Source organism: Mauremys mutica, chromosome 11 (assembly GCF_020497125.1).
Source record: "Mauremys mutica isolate MM-2020 ecotype Southern chromosome 11, ASM2049712v1, whole genome shotgun sequence".
In the NCBI taxonomy this organism is placed as follows: Eukaryota; Metazoa; Chordata; order Testudines; family Geoemydidae; genus Mauremys; species Mauremys mutica.
The window spans coordinates 79,992,209-80,015,075 of NC_059082.1; the positions used below are offsets into that span (position 1 = coordinate 79,992,209).

At 37.7% G+C, this 22,867-nt stretch overlaps 1 protein-coding gene across 1 annotated transcript in view; it reads left to right on the forward strand.

Annotated features, from left to right (window-relative positions):
* Window positions 1–22,867, forward strand: part of EPN2 (epsin 2) — a 62,542-nt gene that overhangs the window by 17,641 nt on the left and 22,034 nt on the right. Inside the window, exon 2 of the mRNA XM_044980798.1 lies at window positions 8,341–9,109. Within this exon, the coding sequence (XP_044836733.1) occupies window positions 8,515–9,109 (595 nt within the window). The 5' untranslated portion in view covers window positions 8,341–8,514. The remainder of the gene's footprint in view (window positions 1–8,340; window positions 9,110–22,867) is intronic.

The following is a 22,867-nucleotide window of genomic DNA, read 5'->3' on the forward strand; positions in this document are numbered from 1 at the left end:
ATTAAAGATTTAATTTATCCCTTGAAGCCTCAGGCACTGCTGAAAAATCAGTGTGGAATCTAACAATCTTGTAAAACATGAATATGCATACATTTGGAGAAGCATATCTTTGTGCATTAACTCTTTCTTTAAAGAAACTCTTTGGCCACCTGTCCTTCATGAAAGCTGGCTTTGTCCCCTTGTTTGTGAAAGGGGAGTGGAAAGCTTCCAAAATGTAACTTTTGAGTCTCTCTCCTCTCTCCTCAAAATTAAAAGTTTAAAGAAGACCCATGTTTAGATTTCAGAAAAGGGGGACTGATTTTTCTCTCTAATTGAGCCCTTGGTCAATCCCTGTCTCTAATTAGCTTTCTTAAATAATGTGCGAGAGAGATTGAAGAAGGATGTGGGGTTGGCAGTAATTTCAGTGTCTTCATTATATTGCTTTAGTCTCATGAATCAGGAAGGTTTCTTCTGCTGTACAATAGCACTGGAAAGCTAATATGTACTCCTTATTGCCTTTTATGCATTGTGCTAAGCTTCATAGCATCTTTTAATATTCTTCTCTGAGGCATTACAAAGTACAGTTGCTCCTTTTCCTGTTTGGTTGTGGAAACAAGTGTTTGTGTTAAAGTACTTTAATGTGGACTAGGAAATAACCAAATGGGTATCATTGTATCTATTCATTCTGTAAGAATTGTTTATGAATAAGGCTAATCTGTGAAACAGAACCAGTTCGAGCCTTAGGATATCTTTCAAAGTGCTGTGGGGTTAGAGAATGAAATCTAAAATATTTGAAGCCATATAGAACTTACAAGCATATATCCAGTATTAGAAAATTATTTGCATGCCGTCATTTTTCTGGACTGTCTTATTAGCAGGGTGGATTTGATTTAAATCAAATCGATTTAAATCACTTGTCAGGAAGACTTGATTTAATCATGGATTTCTACATAAAAGTGCGTTCTTGTTGGTTGTTATAACCTTAATACATATTCTTCTCAACTCAGAGATAGAGGTTGAGGTCAGTTATTTCTTACCTCTGTATATTATTTATTTATTAATTTATTTAAAAAACATTTTTGCTGTTAACAAGCATGTTATCTCTGGAGACCCAAATCCACAGTTTGAGAACTGCAAAACTAAGCATCTCTGATGGTATCTTCTAGACCAGTGGTTCTCAAACTGGGGCTACCGCTTGTGTAGGGAAAGCCTCTGGTGAGCTGGGACGGTTTGTTTACCTGCCGCGTCCGCAGGTTTGGCCGATTGCATCTCCACTGGCCGCAGTTTGCTGCTCCAGGCCAATGGGGACAGTGGGAAGCAGTGGCCAGCAAATCTCATGTCCCGCGTCGCTTCCTGCAGCCCCCATTGGCCTGGAGCGGCAAACCGTGGCCAGTGGGAGCCGCAATCGGCTGAACCTGCAGACCCGGCAGGTCCCTACACAAGCGGCAGTCCCAGTTTGAGAACCACTGTTCTAGACTAAGCACTGAGTCCCATTTGAGTAGATAGAAAGATTAATCTAAATAATCTATACAGATGCCCCTGGAACCCCATAAGATTGGGTCCCTAATCCGTGAACTATTGGAACTCATTTGCAAAAATTTTCTTAAACATTACATTAATATATTGTCATACTACAGAATTAGAATTTATAATCTCTATTCCATGATGAGATATCTTTGAGCTATAATATATCTTAATTAAAACTATTTTTAGTTTTAAATTAAAAAAATAGATTTTTTTTTTTTTTTAGTTTTTAAATAATTGATTTTTATCCACCCTGCTTATTAGTGAATTCTGGCTAAACTCCTTCACGGCACATATTAATGTATTAAGTAAAGTTAGTCTTTTTTTCTCTGTGGAAAGTGAGGACTTTTCACACAGCGTAACTACTAAATTATAAGACAACTTACTTGCATCTTCCAGGGAGCATTAAAATGTAAGCAAAACAATGTTCCAAAATTTGGCAACTGATGTTAATAGCTTTATTAAGCAATTGTGTGTAATAACATGGCTTGTCATGAAGATTTATAAAATGGATTTTAATATAGCAGTATAGGATTTGCCATAGTGGATGTTATCACTAGTCCTTCCAGTTTGGTATTACCAGGTTGCTACTTTAAGTTATAAAACACAAATGGGTGGGTGGGTGTGGAAGGTACAAGCTTTTGAGCTACACAGAGTTCTTCAGCTATGTTTAGCTCTAAAAGCATGTACTTTCCACCAACAGCGGTTGGTCCAATAAAAAGTTACCTCATCTACCTTGCCTTTCTCGTATCCTGGGACCAACACAGCTACAATAACGCTGCAAATTTACTTTGGAACTGTAATATTCCTAATTTTGTGTGTGAAACTTTAGGAATAATATAATAACAGATAAGCATTAACTTCAGTAGAGTTGCTCCTGCTTACATTAGGGTCTATATTTGACTGAGCTAGCTTGATGTTAAAATTTGTGGCATAAGGCATATCTTACGGGATGTAGCATGTGGATGAAACAATTGGACTGAGAGTTGGGAGACCTGGGTTCTGTTTTTATCTCTGCCACTTGCCTGCTGTGTGACCTTGGGCAAGTCAGTTCACTGTGCCTCTGTTTCTCCTTGCACCCTCTGTCTTATCTAGTTAGTTTGTAAACTCTTTGGGGCAGAGACTGTCACTGCGAGTACAGCGCATAGCACAACAGGGATCTTGGCTGTGGCCTCTAGGTTCTACAGTAATACAAATACAGTATTTCCACATTAAGAGTTAGTCATGTAATGAATGAATGGGGCTGGGGTTTGAGGATCTCTGATATTACTAATAAAATTTGTTTTGTCTTGTATAGTTGTGTAAACCACTACTTGAAACTGCACGCACAACACTGTACAGATCTTGCATTAATCCATTGTGTATTTCACTTTTCTAGAATATGAACACATTTTTAGCTATGTCTGGCTGAATCCCTTTTTATAAATGTAATCTGAATCTTGTGAGAAAATTTGCAGATCTCCCTTTCTTGTAGGAAAAGGGGTGGGCAAATTGGATATTTTTGTATATGGGTTAAAATATCTTGTTTGTAGGAATGTGTGCAATTTAACCTGTTTGATAACTCTCTCCTGAAGTAATGTGATAATTAGTACCAGCAGTTCAAAAAAGTAATTTTTTTCTCATATGTACTGATAGTAATGACTAATCTAGCTTGTTCGTGTATTTCTTCTTCCCAATATGTCCTCCAGCTAAAATCTAGTGTCTGTGTTCTGGCTGTTTTAGTAATATTTAAAACATTGACACTAACGTCCTCTTGATATGAAAGAGATATTCACACCTGTATTTTTTTTCAGTTTTAGTTGCATATTCAACCTGACCCTGTTCAAATTTTCTTATTGAGTTTCTTGCTTTGAATGAAGGCTATTTTTATCAGTGTAGACATACTTCAGTGTGTGGCTTTACATTTCAGATAACTCAATGGATTCTGCTGAAATCTGTACATTAGATGGATTTATATTGCTTCTCTTCTGAATTAAGTTTTATTAATGTCTGTGTGGGTTGGCCTCATTTCTGTGTTTGTTTTAGCAAACTAAAGATGATGGTTTATGTCTTGTGAATTTCATTTAGTCTCTAGGTAGAGATCTAATAGGCAGAAATAGTCAAGTGTCCTTCCATCTGCATTCGGTATCTGACTAACTGTCATGAGGAGAATTCTTCAGGGTTTTACATATCATGAAAGTGTTTGAATAAGACATAGAGGAAATTGAGAAATTAGATATTCTCATCACCCCACCCCCAAGATTACGCCTTACGTTACAGGTAAACATTAATTTTTCTCTCTGCAGAATTGCATATTCCATTCCTATTTGTACAAAAGGTGACAAAATTATTAGAAAACAGAGGAAAAAGTGGTCCAAAGTGATAGGCAGCAATATTAGGTGGATGAAATTTTGGAGGCCTCAGGTGAAAAGAAAGAAACGACCACCAACAAAAAACCTTGGCTATCCCTTTTAAGAAATCTGTTCAAGTTGGTGGTCCCTGCAGCTGCTTTTTGCAAAGAGCAGTAACTGTAATTAGTTTTACTTTGTGCTGCAGTTGCAATTGTACTGTTTACAATGGGGATGCTGATTTCTGCTGAAGTTGCAAGTATATTGTACTTTGTATTGGTTCATTGGTGAGATGCTATTTCACTAAGGCCCCTTAAAAGAATCCTACATTTTCTATTAAAAAAATTTTCTGTGAAACCAACTAATCATGCATTAAAAATGTTTTCTTACTTTATCAAATGGCGATATTTAACTTTTACCTCAAAGGCTGTTCTCATATTCTCCAAATGTTAAGGTCAAGTAAAATATTAATTTCATAGGAATGGTGAAGCAGATGAGTTGTGTATCTTTTAGTGTTTGCTTTAGGAAGTGCCCAAGAACTTGATTTATTGCTAGTGCCAAAATAGCTGTAAAAATGAAATTAAACTCTTGGCAAATTTTTATTTTAGGTAAAAATCATTAACACAAGGTGATCGTTCCCCCAAGCCCTTCTTTGCTATTTTAATAGGATAAAATGAAAGTCTCTCAAAATACTGTAGTTTGCTTTTTAATAGCAAAAAATGGAATAGCTGTACCAGGGAGACACAATGTTTCTAAACTTACCTTTGGGTCAAAAAAGGTACCATGTTAATGACTGGACTCAGCACTGTTCTGCTGACTCATATCAAACTAAGCTATTTAATTAGCAATTGAAATTATATATTCATACCTTGAAATAATTATGCAAAGTATCTGAATGCTAGAGTTTGCACTTTGTAGCAATCTTATAATTGCTATAGAAGTACAGATAATCAAATGAAGTCTTTAATTTTGTTGAAGTGCTAAGAACACCTTTGTTTCTGTTGCTCCTAATTCAGTGTGCTCACTTATTAATATAGCAAACAATTTCATATTTTTCAAAGTGTGTGTTTCTCTTTAGATCCCTTTATTCTATTATGTCTACTGCAGGTGTATCCCTTGTGCCTGTAACGTGTCACTTTCTATTGCTACTGCAGCACATCCTTCAAACTGGGAGCATTACTCTATAATCAAATAGAGTTCCCCTCACATTCCAGAGTGTATACACATAGTGCAAAGTCACTCATTTCCAGTGTTTGGCTTTATTGGTAACTCAAAAATAGTCTTTAAGGTGCCACAGGACTCTGCTGCTTTTTAAAAAATAAATGCAACAATGAGTCCTGTGGCACCTTAAAGACTAACAGATGTATTGGAGCATAAGCTTTTGCGGGTGAATACCCACTTAGGACTTGTTGCTTTTTACAGATCCAGACTAACATGGCTACCCCTCTGATACTCAAAAATAAACAAAACATAAGCCTCAGCCTCAACTTTCCCTCCAAACTTTGGATTCCCTGAAAACCACCTCTTTACTGACAGAGGCTTCAAATCCCGCTTGTATCTTGAGCTTTGTCTTCTCTACAAAAAGAAATGTTTTTTTTCCTAGTGTCCCTAGCCTCTATTTGTCAGAGGATGGAGATGGATGGCAGGAGAGAGATCACTTGATCATTGCCTGTTAGGTTCACTCCCTCTGGGGCACCTGGCATTGGCCACTGTCGGTAGACAGATACTGGGCTAGATGGACCTTGGCCGTACCAGGTCAGACCAATTCTTATGTTCTTAGTGTAGATATGGCCACGGTGGGGCTAATTCAGTCCATCTGCTAGTATGATTGACCATCATATACACTTTACTTCTATGCTGGGGTTCAAGCACTTGGTGACTCAACAGAGGAAGCTCTGCTCTTGTCCTGTTTCAGGGCATAGGATTGACTGTTTGGTTTCCTCTCGGTTAAAATAGGTACTCTAGGGCACATTCTTGAGTGCAAGATGCATGGTTTCTTATGCACATGATAAAAGTCAAGCAATAATTAAGAGTCTTTTCAAAGGCTACTTCACTTTGAAATGCTCCTTTCTAAAGCTTAGTGGAGCAATGCTAGTTTTTTATAAGAATCCTCCTCCAAGGGTCTTGAATTTAATTATGTTTGCTCTTAGTAGTTCAGCTATGGATGTTGATATTATTTTTCCAAACCATTGTGACACTACCAGTTTATATGTAGGTAGTTGAAGTTGCTGCTTGTTGCTGTTTTATTACTTACCTCTTTGATTTTTACGTAACATTGAGCACCCAATAGCCTTTTCCTGATCAGATGGCCAGTCATTTAATCCTATTAGTATACTTGTATTCCTGATTTAGGATTAGTATCCATACAGACTCTGCTGTATCCATCCTCTCCACTCAGAATTGTCTCTCATTCTATGGATTTTTTTAGTATAGTACTATTCCCTCCTCTAACCTAACCTGTACTTCCTGTGTGGTTTATATCCAGGTATTGCAGTATCTCATTAATTTTTTTATGCCTACTGTTATCATTCTGAATGTTCTTGTTATCCATGTAAATATCCAAGCCTTTTCTGAATGCTGCTAAGCTATTGGCTTCATTGATATCTTCTGGCAAACCTTCCCCCAAAAAAACTTCACCAGTTTTTTTCCTAGTTATGGAGGGAGTGGAATTCAGATGTTTAGATGGGGATTCCTCTGCCATACTCTGGGGCTGCAAAGCTGACGAGACTCCTCTAGGAGCAGTGTAAACTCTATTTCCTATCCAGAGGCTGCTACCAAGCTCTGTTCCTTCTGGTATTTGTCCGATGATAGATCAAAATTCTTTTCCTATGAGTTGGATTTAAATAAATGAAAAGGAATACACTATGCTGGTGCATTTTATTTGAAGTCTGTTTTTAACTTTTGTTAGAGAGACAAAGTGGGTGAGGTAATATCCTTATTGGACCAACTTTTGTTGGAGAAAGACAAGCTTTCAAACTTACACAGGTCTGGTCTTATGGCCAACTTTCTGAAATACTTTAACTATAATAGTTTTTATCTTAATTCTTCCAAGAATAAATATTATTACAGATTTTTTTGAATCTGTCTTAATTAATCTTGTTAGTGATCTTATTTGCTGAGAATTGTAATCTTGAAAGGACATATTCTTTTGTACTGTTCTTTCACTGTTATAAAGTTGTATGTTTATTACTGACTTAGAAAAATTGTCTTCCTAAGTCGAAACTTAATTCTGCCTTCATTCAAAATTGCATGATAGTAATTTGAAGAATGATGGTAATGTTAAGCTTGCAATCAGTGTGTTAATTCTCACCCATGCCTTTTGTTACTGATAGTGCAGTTTCTTGTACAAGTCTGGAGAAACATTGCTGGAGAACATTTTTAAAAGTACAATCCTTGTTCAGCCAGTGTGGTAACTTTTCCCTTATGGAATCAGTGTTTTTTAAGTATTTGAACTGGTTTTATTTGTAAAACATTGCAATGATTTTTTTTAAATTTGAAAATAAAAGGATATAATTAATATTAATACAATTAACATAGTAAACATATAGCGTAAATATCTGAATGTTCACTTGAGTAATGCATTCTAAAGCTTAAATGGACCTGTGCCCATTTGAAATCTAATCATCTTCAGAAAAAAGTTTAAAAGGTTTTGCATTTATAAAGCTTACACTTGAGTTCCCCTGACAATATTTTGGATTTACAGTTCCATTTTTGTATAATTTAAAACACATCCTTCCTCAGTGCTATGTGAAATATGCTCCCAAGCAGCAGAAACTGTGACTCTGGTAGACACACAGTGCTGTCAAATATACAAAATAAACAAACTGTTTTCCCTCTGATCTGCTTAGCTTTGCATGTTGCCTTGAATGCAGCCTTCTGCTGCCCCTCTTCAGTGGCTCCCAGTTGAATATAGAACCCAGTTCAAGGTGTCTGCCCTAATATTCAGAGCCCCCCATGAATTTGTGCCTGGATACCTTAGAAATAGTGTGATTAGTTTATAGGAAATACACATGCTCCATGACCACGAGTTCCCACAACAGTATGTTACACTAGAACATTGAAATTGCTAACCAACAGAGGGAGGCTCATGAGTGCAGGAAACAGAACTTTTGAAGGACCTGGACCTGACTCTGGAATTTGCTCCCATGAGATAATTACTATAGACCTCACAACAAAACTAAATTCACAACTAATTTCTTTGGCTTAGCTTTCTCTCATTGTCAATGTGCATGCTTGTGACAAAACAACCTATAAACTAATCAGAGTATAGTAATAATCATGCTCTTTTTATTGTATATTCTAATGCTTTTTTACTTAGTGTGAATTTCCAGTAATTAATCGTACCTTAGTCTTGAGATAAGGAGCAAAAGTGGGTTTCTTCACATAAAATACAGTAGGGACCTTGAAAGCACCTTCAGTTGACTTAAAAGATTTGGACAATTTTGTTGGATGTTTTTATTCACAAAAGAACAATTAAAGCTACAACTAATTTTTTTCTTTTTCTTTTTAGGTTATGGTTTCCTGTGTCTTGCACCTTTTTTTTGAAGGGAGGAAATGATCTTAGCAGAACATGTTTCAAATTGATCACTGATAGAGTCTTCACAGTCCAGAAACGTGCATTGGGAGAAAAAAATTAATCTCTTTGAAGGTTTTTTTAAGTTTGTCCTATTAATAGGGGGGGAAAATGACGACTTCGTCTATTAGACGGCAAATGAAAAACATTGTGAACAATTATTCAGAGGCCGAAATAAAAGTTCGGGAAGCAACTTCCAATGACCCCTGGGGTCCTTCTAGTTCCTTAATGACTGAAATAGCAGATCTGACTTACAATGTGGTAGCCTTTTCTGAAATTATGAGCATGATCTGGAAACGGCTGAATGACCATGGCAAAAACTGGCGGCATGTGTATAAGGCCCTTACTCTGTTAGATTACCTGATTAAAACAGGCTCTGAGAGGGTGGCACAGCAATGTAAAGAGAATATTTTTGCTATTCAAACACTGAAGGACTTCCAGTATATCGATCGAGATGGTAAAGACCAGGGCATCAATGTAAGGGAGAAGTCCAAGCAGCTGGTCTCTCTTCTGAAGGATGATGAGCGACTCAAGACAGAGAGGGCCCAAGCACTGAAGACCAAAGAGCGTATGGCTCAGGTGGCCACTGGAGTTGGTAGTAACCAGATCACATTTGGCCGAGGTTCCAGTCAGCCTAATCTATCCACTAGCTATTCAGAGCAAGAATATGGCAAATCTGGAGGCTCTCCTGCATCTTACCATGGCTGTAAGTACAAATAATCAAATGCATGTAAAAATGAGGGTGGTTTTGTTCTGTAAATCTACATCTGTTCCAGAGCTTTCAGATTCTGATTTGCAGTTGGATGAGAGAGTAAGTGGAGCTTTCTAGAATATTAGTGTACAGATCATAAGGGGTTTTTGCAGTGACTGAAACTCTATAGGTCTTCTGGGAAGTACTAATGCCTTTACAAATTACTAGGCTTAATTGCTAGTCGGGGAAAGGATGAATATGTTGATTTAAATTGATTTATAATACAATTTTTACTTACCTTGTCCCAAAGGTGGTGAAATCCAGCCATTTCCATGAATGGATTCCAATGTTTAATATGACACATCTGACTGGGGCAGAGCAGCAAAGGGGATTCTTTCAGTTAATGTTCTCCATACGTTTCCAATTTTGAGAGGGGTGTGTGATGAAAAGTGTGTTTTGTTTTACACTTCATCCTTTTAGGTTTCTTTCTAGAATTCTACTTTAATAAAATCAGCACAGGAAATTCCCTTGCATCCATCAGTTTGACCAGACTTCCTTTTATTTTGTTGCTATTTTATTTTAGTATGAGCATGACAGTTTACTTCATTGCTCAACCATTCTTTTAAACAAATACTGTTGTAACAGTTCAATACTTCAGTGCTTAATTCTCCACTCTGCACATTTATAGTATTAACGTTTGGTGTACAAATATTAGTACTAAATACTGTTTCATTCTAAAAATTAATGAGAATACAATGCCAAGGGAATGGGTTCTTTGTATGGCTGCTTGGGCCCACTTGTGTTATGAAGTCTGGTTTGGCACTTCTTAACATAAGTAATGATCTGCTGAAGGCTGCTTTGGCTGAAATCTCAGTGGTTGTGGTATAATGCTAAAGGAAAACTCTTTTTTTTTTTAAATGAACACTTACAGTATCTGAAGTGCTGTAACAGGAGTCAATGGTGAATTGAATGTGTCAATTATAACAATAATCTTACATTTGTCGGGCCCTTCATCCCTAAATTATTACCACCTCTCAAATTATAAATACAGGAATTGCCTTAACAGCCAGTGATGTGCCACCAGCTTGTTGTGTGGAAGGCAGCAGCAATTTAGCAGCACATAGCAATATTACACAACAGTTTAGGATAGACAACGAAAAATACTTTATCTATTTAAAGTTGCAGAGAAAAGCACGTTAAGTGTCATTATCCAAACTGGAATTTTATCAGGCACCAAACTAATACTTTTTTCTTGTGAAAACTACCATGGGCTCTTAAATGATCCCAAGTACTCAGAACCTCTGTTTTACCTCTTATTAAAAAACAAAACAAAACAAAACATGGAACATCCAAATACTGAGTACCTCTTTTTATCATGCTGGAGCATTGTTTCAGTACTGACTCTGAAAGAAGAGCATCTTTATTGTGTCACTAGGATATTAGGTTTTCTTTTGAGGTCTCCCTTCAGAGTACTAATCTAATTGAAACATACTTGGCTAGGAGATTAAGATGAAGTGTCATGGCTCTTAACTTTAATTGATTTATTGAATTGATCCTCGCCACGGTATGTTAATAATGGTTCTATTCTTCAACAAATGATACATTAGTTGGTATATTTAAACATTTTTATTTGCCATACTAAACCAGGTATCAGGCGTTCAAACTTTCTTTTGCTATATTCATGCCGCAGGAGAAAGTATCCTGCTGAATTCTTATTCCTTTTATGTTTTAGGAATTTTATTGTGTGCTAGATAGCAGAACCATGTTCAGGTCATTCTTTCAAAACAAAATATTTGTGTCCTGTGTATCATTATTTGTCTTGTACTTGTGCAGCTGAGTGCTCCACATCTTTATTTGCAGAACCACTTGTGCAGCAAGGATTTATTGAGCTCCTCTAGTAAGGACGTTTTAGAAGCTCCGGAGCTTCTGGCTATAGCATCCCCAACACTTTAATGCTAATCATCAAACATTTTGCTGGGTATTAAAAATATTTTTTTGAAACAATCCAAACAACAAATTTGTTGCATTTTATTGAGCAGACCTTTCAACTTAATAGACCAAAGCAACATCTACAGATGACCAGAGAACCAGAAACTATTTCAAAGCAGCAGTTCTGTTACCAGGGGAGTGGGAGATTGTATGGTGGGGCACAGAGTATTATATTGTGAGCAAAAAAACCAAACCCCCAGAAATTTAACGTCTTCCCTGTTAGTGTAGAATTAATTTAGGCTTTAAAATAAATAAATACAAGATAATGGAAAATCCTGGTTTCCATGTTTAGACCATTCAAAGGAAGATGACTCATGTCTATCGTATTATCCTTTCTTCTCATATGGTCTGAGCACGTAGCTCTAGCAAACTACATTGAAAGAGTAAACGTTTCACTTTGCAAGCCATTGAGAAATTTCTTTGAAAGGAGGTTTAGGAGGAAGTCACTGAACTATCTATTCCAATAGGAAAATAATCTTTTTTCCCCGCTGCCTAGTCTCTGCTTGAGATGAGTACAGGGGCAACCAATTTAATTGGAAGGCATTTTCTCACCCTGTAGCATGTGAAGCTTACGTCTAGAAAAATGTGTGTCATTTACAGTTTATCTACACATTCACTAAATATTACTAAATTATTAAGTCATGTTAATAACATTTTGATCAAATAGTGCTACCGGTATATTATAAAAGTTTGCACAGTGGTTGTTTTTAATTTTGTATACTGTAGTAGCACCTAGGGGACCCCAAAACTATACAACACCTTTCCTTATATCTAGCCATAGGATATTTTACTTCTCCATACTAAAAGCTTCTTTCCTCTCCCTTCCCACCCCAATGCAAATATCATGCTTTTATTTAGTATCAGAGAGGTAGCCTTGTTAGTCTGGATCTGTAAAAGCAGCAAAGAGTCCTGTGGCACCTTATAGACTAACAGACATATTGGAGCATGAGCATGAGCTTTCGTGGGTGAATCTGACTCTTTGCTGCTTATACTTTTATGTGTTACATCCCTCCAAAAATTTAATGCAAGGTCACATCAACATAGCCAATTAATCTATGGGTGGATTTTTATATGGTTCCAAACTTCTGCTTAAGGCCACCATAGCTACTTAGGTGCAGGTAGACAGCTAGCTACATCACTTCTTCATATATTTATTACTAGTATTTTCATTTTTTGCTATTCAAAATATTTTGTACTTTTGAAGTTTGTGCATTTGTTCTTCTATCTAGCCATGTTAGTGTAAACAGATATTTGGGATTCGTTCCTTGAGTAATTGGCTTGGAGAATTTGTAGATAATATTTTGCTTCATTCTTGCTAGACAACATATAGGAATTCTGGGTAATACCTCTGAATTTTTAATCAGATGCTTTTTGTGTACATTCCTTTTACTTGAGATGAAGTTTATTGTGATGGGGCTTTTACACTTATAATTCTGGTTTTGTGAGAGATGAGTTTCATGAAAGTGACCCTAAAAGGGCTCACTTGACAGTTTTATGTGGGAGTAGTCATGAAAACAGGGGCAGTGGGGTCCAGTGGACAGTGCTCCAGATCTGGTATTGGAAACCAGGGTTCTATTCTCAGTTCTGTTGTTGACTTAATATATGACTTTGGGTTGGTCACTTAACCTTCCTGCCTCAGTTTCTCCATATGTAAAACTGGGATGATGATGCTTAGCCATAGTTGTAAAGCATTAGGTGATTTACAAATGGTAAACAGCAAGAGCTTAGTACTTTGATGTGAAATGTGTGGTGTTGAATAAATAAAATTGCTTGACTGGCAGTAGACTGACGGGTGGTGGAATAGCAATAGCAGCAATGGGAATGGGATGGAAAAGGTCGAGTAAGCATGGCATCTGTGAGGTGCTGCCTCAGGGTTACAGTGGTGGGATTATGTGGCACCAAAGGAGAGATGTTCAAATATTTGTATTTGTAATTGGAAATTTATAATTGGAAGATCTTGCAAGAACATTTTGTATTGAAAATAGTCTTATTTTGCAGTCACTGTTAATGCTTCTCTACTTACCATCTGTAACATTTCCATTTCTTGGAAAATTGCTGATGTCTGTTTAAACTCTGAACTATTTAATTGTAGCTCAAATTCCGAGTTTTAAAATAACACCAGACTTGAGCTCTACTTCCCAGCCCTGTGGAGATACTGACATTTAAATGATTGTACTTCACACTAAAATAATTCTGAATCTACCATTCTCAGCTCTTTATCTGATATTGCTAATATATGTTCCTATTAACATCCAGTTAACAGCATGTGAACTTGATCGCTTCTTCCAAAAAAAGCTTTAGTCCTTCTTTGAGGATGTTTACGTTTTGTGATGTCTCTTTTGCCATTAGATGGGTGTCTGCCCAATAAAAGACAATCTCATGCACTCTTTAATCAGTGCTTAGAAATTATACCACAGTGATAGGCACCTTGGAAGTACTTATGAGCCAGATTGATGGGATTTTGAAATCATTGGCAGGATTCTCATTGATTTTGGAAGTTAAATCAGACCCCAAAATAGACAATCTAGACTTTTTTATACTCATGAAATCTCATAGCAATGCCTAGGATTCCCAGAGATTCAAATTTTTTCCTCTCTAGTTTGCTGACCCCACACTAGTGCTTGGGGGAAATATCACTAAGAAAGTGCACCGTGTTGGGAGAACATGTTAACTAACATGTTAAACCCGACTTGGTGATGTTATCTAGTGCAGACAAGAGGTGTTCCAAAATGTTAGCTGGTCAGGATTAATCTGAAGAGCCCCTCTTTCCCCCTCCCCCTCCAGTTTCCAATGTGGGTAAGATGCACTGGGGAAGGTCACTTTTTACACTTGTGGCTATAGCATGTACAAAAATCCCCAATGGATACAAACTCTGTGCCTCTCTTTTTCCCATCTTTAAATGGAGATAATACAAAGTTTTGTAAAGGGCTTGTAGATGGTCTGATGAAAAGTGCTCCAAGGTCTAGTCTAGATTAAAAAGTTAGGTCGACCCAGCTTTGTCAGTCAAGAGTGAGAAAAATCCCCACCCCTGTGTGACATAGTTCAGCTGATCTAACCCCTGGTGTAGACAGTGCTACATCAGAACAGTAGAACCTTGGCATTATGAACACCTCGGAAATAGAGGTTGTTCATAACTCTGAAATGTTCATAACTTGGAACAAAACATTTTAAGTTCTTTCAAAAGTTTACAACTGAACATTGACTTAGTACATCTTTGAAACTTTACTAAGCAGAAGAAAGAATGCTGCTTTTAACCATTTTAATTTAAATGAAACAAGCACAGAAACCATTTCCTTACTTTGTCAAGTCTTTTTCTAAACTTTTCCTTAATTTTTTTAGTAGTGTACATTTAACACAGTACTGTATTTGCTTTTTTGCTTTTTTTGTCTCTGCTTCTGCCTGATTGTGTACTTCTGGTTCCAAATGAAGTGCATGGCTGACCGGTCAGTTCATAACTCTGGTGTTCGTAACTCTCAGGTTCTACTGTAGAAGAATTTTTCCATCAACCCTAGCTACTGCCTCTCAGGGAGGTGGATTACCTGTGCCGACAGGAGAACCTCTCCCATTAGCGTGTAGGTAGCGTCTACATTGAAGCACCATGGTGGTGCAGCTGCATCTGTGCTGCTATAGTGTTTCAAGTGTAGACAAGTCCTAAGCCACAAAGTATTTTCTCTCATTGGACCAATATTATGATTTGAAAATGGGAAAATTCTGATGCTTGATGTATCATTACCTTTTTGAGACAGTCAAATTACTTTTATCATGATTCCCAATTTTTAATATGTACTTATTTCTTACACAGACTTGTAGGGTGGTATTTTAGTGAGTTGTTTGAGTGGTATGTTATATTCAATATTGAGTTGAGATTTTGTATGTTAAATACTATTTCCAAAGGAAATTAATAGCATGGTGAGAATTTGAGTTGTCTCCATAATATGAAAGATGATGACACTTCACCTTTCTGAGAATGTTTTATAAAGGTTTTATTTCCCAACTCCCTGCAAGTATATTCAGCTGATCCGTAACAATCCACTATTTCAAATAAAATCCTTTCCCCAAAGCTTTACTTTAGATATCTTCAGGGGCTGTTGTACTATTATGTTGTAAAGCTGGAGTAATCCTAGGGGATGTATTATAGTAGCAGTATCCATATGTTCGTATTTGCAACAGCAGTTAGTATGAACATTTTTGCTGCTTTATTTCCTAGTAAAGTCACCTGCAGATTAAGCCCAGCAATGTAGTTAGAGTGTGTGTGTGTGTGTGTGTGTGTGTGTGTGTGTGTGTTTAAAAAAAAAAAAAAAAAAGGCAATTATGTTGACAGATCCTGCCTTGATACCGAAGATGATTTGCTGCCTTCTAGTTTTAAATCATCTGATAATTTTCAGGTTTTGGGCAGTTGCTTAAAAAATGGTAAATATTAAAATCTTATATATATGCTGAAGTGAGTTATGTGAAATCTTGTATCAAAATTTTACTTTATTTCAAGTTAATTTAATACTTTTGCTTTAGTGTTGGATTGATAGCACTGGAAACCAAAGCTGCATCTTGACGCACAGTTACCTGTAACACCTCACCCACCAATGTGCCTCATTCCTGACCCAGTGGGCCACCTCTAGGGGTGAGAAGGAAAGTTTAGTCCGGGAAATGGAAATGATTGGAAGCTGTGTGTGAAAATCAGTTCAGTTTTTTATGGTGACTATGGATCTGGGTGCCCAATTTAGGTATGTCATTTTAAAATTTCTGTGAGAAATGTACTGATCAGTTCAGTACATAGCTTTCTTGCTGATAAATGGAACAGTGTTCCTAATACAAAACACAATTATGAGTGTCAGTGACAATGGTGTTTGACATGGAAATCTATTCTCTAAGAATTTGACAGAAACCACCAACTGTTCCAATGTAGCAATGTTTTTAATGTTCACCTTGAACAGGAGCCTAAATTAGACATCAGACTGCAGGAATCCTGCATTATTCTGGGATTGCACTGGTGTCAACCAGTCCTCAACAGAATGAGAGTGAAACAATGTTGGTATGTTTCAGTGTGGCACTCCAGCTGCTGCTGAAGGACTCAAGAAGTTGCATAGGTGTTTAGGGAGTCAGACCTTTCTTTTGTCTCAAACTAGCCCCCTTTTCCTTCCCTCCCACTCCCAGCAGCAACTGAGAATCACATTGTTTTATCATCTTCACAGCTTCCCGGGATTGTCATTGTCAATCTGCTGTGGCTACTCAGGAAGCACAGTAGGCTGCAGCAGGAGGTACGAAGGCATGATCAGGTGTGTGTGAAATGTTTTAAGAGACCTCGGAAAATTCATAGAATTGGAGGGAAGAAACAGAGTAGAGAAGTCAATTGCTTGATTTTTATGGAGAATATTATATCTATATGATATTTAGTTGGGCTGGTAGCCAAAAGGAACTCTGAAACAAAGCTTCTCTTTCTTTCCTTTCCCATCTTGCCCCATGAATGAAATAAACTTTGTCTTGCTTTTAAAGGACACAACTGTTAGGCCCAAAACAAGGTGTACTCTGCTTTATTTTGATTGTATCTGTACTAGGCAGTGTGTCACAATGGACAAAAATCCTGCTCTCCGAAGCACTTGCAGAGCAGGATTCTTACATGTTTTAACACCCTGGCACGGCCTATGTGAACAGAGCAGACTAGATGTACAACATGATGTGCACATGGTGCCCCGGTTGCAAAGAATCCTCTCGCTTTGAGGCAGTAAAGGGGTCTCCTAGATGAGAATTTAGAATTCTGTTTTACAGTCCAATTTTTAATGAAGAGTGTGTGACAGTTTGCAAAATTTGGAGCTGTCTTAAGGTTGTTTTAAGAGTTTTCCTAAGTAATCTTAGATGTGTGTTAAGTCTGAAATCTGTTTAGTTTTAACATTGCCTGTTAGTCATATGAAATGTTTTGATTTTCAGTTTTTGCTCTTCTACTTCAGCCTTTTCTCTCTGACTCAATCTAGAGAGAATGTCAATAGAATTAGTTAACTGGACTTCTCACCAAAGGAAATTCAGAATACTCCTGTTTGTAAGGTTTTTTCCTGTGTCTATGCTAAAGCATCACCAGGCCAAATTCATCCCTGGTGTTCTAGCAAAGTCAGAGCGTATACAGTAGTGAGGAAAATGGACCAGCATGCGAACAACTCTAATTAGTCCAAGGGAGTGTGAAGAGCTCATTTATTTTCTTGGGCTATGTGTCTCCATTGCCATGTCATAGAATCGCAGGACTGGAAGGGACCTCAAGAGGTCATCTAGTCCACTCCTCTGCACTCATGGCAGGGCTAAGGATTATCTAGACCAGGGGTTCTCAAACTGGGGGTTGGGACCCCACACGGGGTCACAAGGTTATTACATGAGGGGTCACGAGCTGTCAGCCTCCACCCCAAACCCTGCTTTGCCTCCAGCATTTATAATGGTGGTAAATATATAAAAAGTGTTTTTAATTTATAAGGCGGGGGGGGGGGGTGTCGCACTCAGAGGCTTGCTGTGTGAAAGGGGTCACCAGTAAAAAAGTTTGAAAGCCACCAATCTAGACCATCCCTGACAGGTGTTTGTCTAACCTGCTCTTAAAAATCTGCAATGATGGAGATCCCACAACCTCCCTGGGCAATTTATTCCAGTGCTTAACAACCCCGACAGTCAGGAATTTTTTCCTAATGTCCAGCCTAAACCACGCTTGCTGCAATTTAATCCCATTGCTTCTTGTCCTATCTCCAGAAATTAAGGAGAACAATTTTTCTCTCTCCTCCTTGTAGTGACCTTTTATGTTCTTGAAAACTATTATCATGTCCCCTCTCAGGCTTTTCTTCTCCAGCCCAACCAAACCCAGTTTTTTCAGTCTTCCCTCATAGGTCATGCTTCTAGACCTTTAATAATTTTTGTTGCTCTTCTCTGGACTTTCTCCAACTTGTCCACATCTTTCCTGAAATGTGGTGCCCAGAACTGGACACAGTTCTCCAACTGAGGCTGTATCAGCACAGAGTAGAGCGGAAGAATTACTTCTCATGTCTTGCTTACAACAGTCCTGCTAATACATCCCAGAATGATGTTTGCTTTTTTGCAACAGTGTTACATTGTTGACTCATATTTAGCTTGTGATCCACTATGACCCCCAGATCCTTTTCTGCAGTGCTCCTTCCTAGGCAGTCATTTCCCATTTTGTATGTGTGCAACTGATTTGTTCCTTCCAAAGTGGAGTACTTTGTATATGTCCTTATTGAATTTCATCTTATTTACTTCAGACCATTTCTCCAGTTTGTCCAAATCATTTTGAATTTTAATCCTATCATCCAAAGCACTTGCAACCTCTCCTACCTCAGTATCATCTGCAAACTTTATAAGTGTACTCTGTATGCCACTATCTAAATCATTGATGAAGATATTGAACAGAACCGGACCAGAACTGATCACTGTGGGACCCCACTCATTATGTAGTGTGTAGTCTTAAAAAGTGATGCCTAACAGATAACTTGATTTAATTATCCCTTATATATTACTTCGTGTACCACAAGGACTAAAACCAAAAATGAATATTGTTACTGTAATCAAACTTTTCAATAACAATAAATGCTTTAAACCCCTTTCTCAAGATATGGCTAAGGGAGGATTAAAGAACTGATATAAAAATCACTACTTAATTGAAACAAGTTGTAGGGATCTGTTCAATATTAGATGATTTTCAAAATGCACTTTGTTACCAGTTTCTCAGAATGGACCAGATAACACTGTTAATTTTTTTGTAAAGCAGAGAAGTGACGCTTTAAATCTATGTATCCATGTACTGTTTATCCATGTAGGTGTATTTTTACAAAAAAAGATAGGATGTTAGTATTTCATGAGCCACAGTAACTGAAAAAAGTCTGACGGGTGTGAACTGGTCTCAGGTTTGAGCTATTTGGTGAATGAATCTTTTTTTAGTGATCAAAAACTAAATTGAATACTGAATGAGAGAAGTTTCAAGGTTAACCCATAAAATCAGTTATTCTCCTGTCAATCACTAACTGGAATGAGACATTCCAAAGTTGATTATGAAGACACTGTGCAGTAAATCTGACTTCTTCACACATTACTTTTTTACGTGCCATAATTCCCCTCCTGGCATCGAAGTACCCTTTTATACCAATTTATATTCCATGAGTCTATTAACTCGTAGAACGTACTATTTGTATGCTACATTTCACAGTTGGAGAGATTAGATATTGGTTCTTTGGACGTATCACTTCTTCTTTATTCTGTTTACCTGATTGCTGTCTAATTAGACTAGCATACAGTATCTATGAATGGTTACTACTGGATTGGTGTCCGTTTGTAGGATGATGCACAGGTGGTATTATAAAATTTTTAGTCTTGCATTAGTTCCCTTCTCCTTTCTTTACATGATAGTTTCTATGATCTACACATCATAGCAATGCCTGTCACAGAGGATACCATTGACTTTACAATCAAGCTAGACCATAAAGTGAGTGCCTGGGGCAGTGGGGTAGAGACCAGACTCTCTTCCCCATAGCATATAAAATGGCTTGGTATAGAGATGCTTTCCAAAAAATGTAGTCTAAGTATTTGGGTGAAAATGCTAGACCTATTTTTATGCTGTGGCTGATTTTCTACTAGTGTCAGCAGTGTTATTGTTTACATCAATGTCTGTCTGTTTACTCTAATATATTAACTGAAATCTTTGGGGTTCTTCAGCTGGCTTTTAGGTATAGCCAAAATATAATAAATGATCAGTAAATACATATGAAAGACGTCATAGCTGGTAATAAAGACAGATGCTAGAACAGAATCCTGCCTCAGTGATTAACTGAAGTTGGAAATTATTTCTTTATACTGTAGATAGACTTGGTGAGAAAGCAGAACAATGGCATTTATCACTGTAACCGCAAATATCCCACACAGTTGTTTCCATGTGGCATAGAGATGCCTGAATCTGAAAATGCTCAAAGCAGTAACAAAGCAGAGCTTAACAGGTCAGAATTGATCTATTCAGTTCCATCTTACATAAACATCTGAGTTAATGGTCATGTGCTTTGGTATAAGAGATTCTTTGTGTGGCAGAGATACTGTTACTAAGGCAATAACCTTTATATTGGATCCTTGCAATGAAAACATATTATGCAGTAACCGGCCGATATACAGGGACAGTTCTGATAATGTGGGAATTTAAAAGTGGAGTTGCTGGAAAAAAAAGTCAATACTAAATAACACTGGTGCACTTTATTTTAATTCTTTCATGAAAAATGTGCTGATGGCCACATTAGTGCAAATGCAGTTTTATAAGCACCTCACATGGGTTAATTAAAGATGTTAAATTTCCATCAGTGTTTAATAGAAAGTACAGCTGAGAATTTCAATTAGATAAAATAAATTTGGGACCTCCAAAATGCAATTTTAATTTAAAAATAATAAAAGCAAATATGCTGAATTACTGAAACTTCAAGATGTTTAGGCCATTTTATATGGCTTACTCTTGTTAAGAGCTGTGTTCAGTTCCTGGCACTGCTGAATACTGGTCACCATTGGGAACAGTGAGGTATAAGGCAAGATTGTCATTCTTTAGCACATTTTTTCAGAGATGGGAGGAGGGGGAGAGTTGAGTGAATTTCTTCCACTCGTTCTTGAAGCTTTTACTGTGGAAATAGTTGGGATATTGCGACGTGTATGCCCCTACAAGCTGGAATTACTATGAACACAAGCTCTAAGAATCCCTTTCCTAGGGGAAATGGGGAGAATAATAAAGGAGTTAACGTAACGAGCCCCATCCACATAATTTTGAAGCCATGCTAGCAACAGCTTCCTCCGCATCCCCCATATTCTATAGCACAGATTAAGATCACTTGTAGAGGGGAAAAATCATTGGGCACAATATTCAGGGAAGCCCAGCTAGATTCTTGCTGACAGCAGTCATTGCTTGTATACTTTCATCTGCAATGTAGAAAGGGTTTAATAGTCTTTGTAGTATGGAGAAAAAAAATTGTATTTTCCTTGTCACTTTCCTGTACTAGTAATCTGCCTACATTCATTCCTTCGGATCCCAGAGCCATGTTGATGCCCCTGTCACTGCTGCTGTTTAACACCTATATTCCGCCTTTGGAGGCAGTTGTGAGAAGACAAGACATGAGCTATGTAGGGCTATGAAATCAGCAGCACTCAGCATTTTTTGTCCTTTACCTGCAGCCTAGACAGAACTGTCTTCTGTCTGTCATGATACATGAAGGAAATAAAAGCCTGGATGAGGAACAGCTGGTTTAAAATGATCACAGAATAGGCTGGACTGATGCTATTTGGAAGAGAAGCATTTTGAGGACTATCCATGGGCATATGATGCTGTCCAAGTTCAAGACAGCGTGCCGCCTAACCTTGCTGGGCTCTGTACTGATGTTGGTCATCAAGAGTGGCTTTCCATCTTTGGCAGCCAGAACACTCCATTTCCCCTGTGCCTGCTGCGACAGTATCCATCTACTGCAGGCTGACTATTGTAATTCGCTCTACCTGTGATTGTATTAGAAGTTTACAAGGAAGCTGCAGCTTCCTTGTATTACATTTTAAAAAAATTATCTTAAGACGACACAGTAGAGTAATTCTACTCACAGGTTTCCCTGCTTGTCACCAAAGCCACTGGTAGGATACTGGTACTGCGCAGCAAAGCCCTTAGCATGGGCCTATCCTGTTATCTCAGACTGCTTCTTTTGTCAGGATCTTCCGTGGCAGCTGCAATTGTTTGGCATGCTATATTTAACAGAGCCCAAATATATACTTGAGGGCGGCAGAGGTTGCAGTGCATGATTCGCTTCTTTACCAAAGCATCCCCAGAGAACCAAAAAAAAGCGCAGGCAGCACATCAAAAGGCAGAAGCTGAGAGCTAAAGAAAAAAGCAAGAATGACGTTGCGATTAAGAATGAAGCTGGTTATTTACTTAGTATCTTTTTTGCTTCCCCTTTGCCATTCATTCACTTGGCAACATTTTGGAGCCTTTTATATTTTCAGAGCACTTCAGATCTTTTGGCTTTTCTATCTAGAGCATTGGTTTTCAACCTGTGGCCCATGGGCCTCTGGAGATCTGCAGACTATGCCTAAGATTTCCAAAGAGATCTGCACTTCCATTTGAAACCTTTTAGGCACCCGCAAATGAAAAAGGGTTGAAAACCAGTGATCTTGAGGAATTATGTTCTTATCTCCAAAAGTAGGGATGTAAGTATACAACTCTCCTGAAATTCAGCTGAGTACATATATAACTGAGTGTTGAAATGTGTAAATGAAGAGTGGAGATCTCGATTAGTGATTGGCATGCTAAGATCTGTAGAAGACCTGGAGGTTCTTCCCATGTGTAAGATTCTTTTGGCCTTGTTTTTTGGGAGTAAAGAGTACTTTTGAAGTAGACAAAACTTGGATTATATGGAGAAGAGGTCTGAGAAAGTAGTAAGCTTGGCAGAGGTTGCAGTAGTTAAATAATGTAGATATGGTTAGAATTCAAAGTAGTGGGCCAGGCTGGCTGGTTTGGAAGTCGAAGGATCAGTACAGTGTCAGAGTACATAGTTCAGGTATTAAATTCATCCATCACTCCTTTAGATTTGGAATGCAGTGGAAATGGCATGCTGGGTCTAAGAGTAGGGAGGAAAGGGAACTGCCTCATGTTGCTCTGGAGCTAACTTTTCCTTGCAGCATAGACTTCCTTTAAGGTGACTTTCCAGCCAGAAAGAAGGGTTGGTGTAAAGTCAAAATTTATACCAATTCAGGAAATGTTATTGGCTAGAATCAGGTGGAGGGGTAATACACTTATAAAAG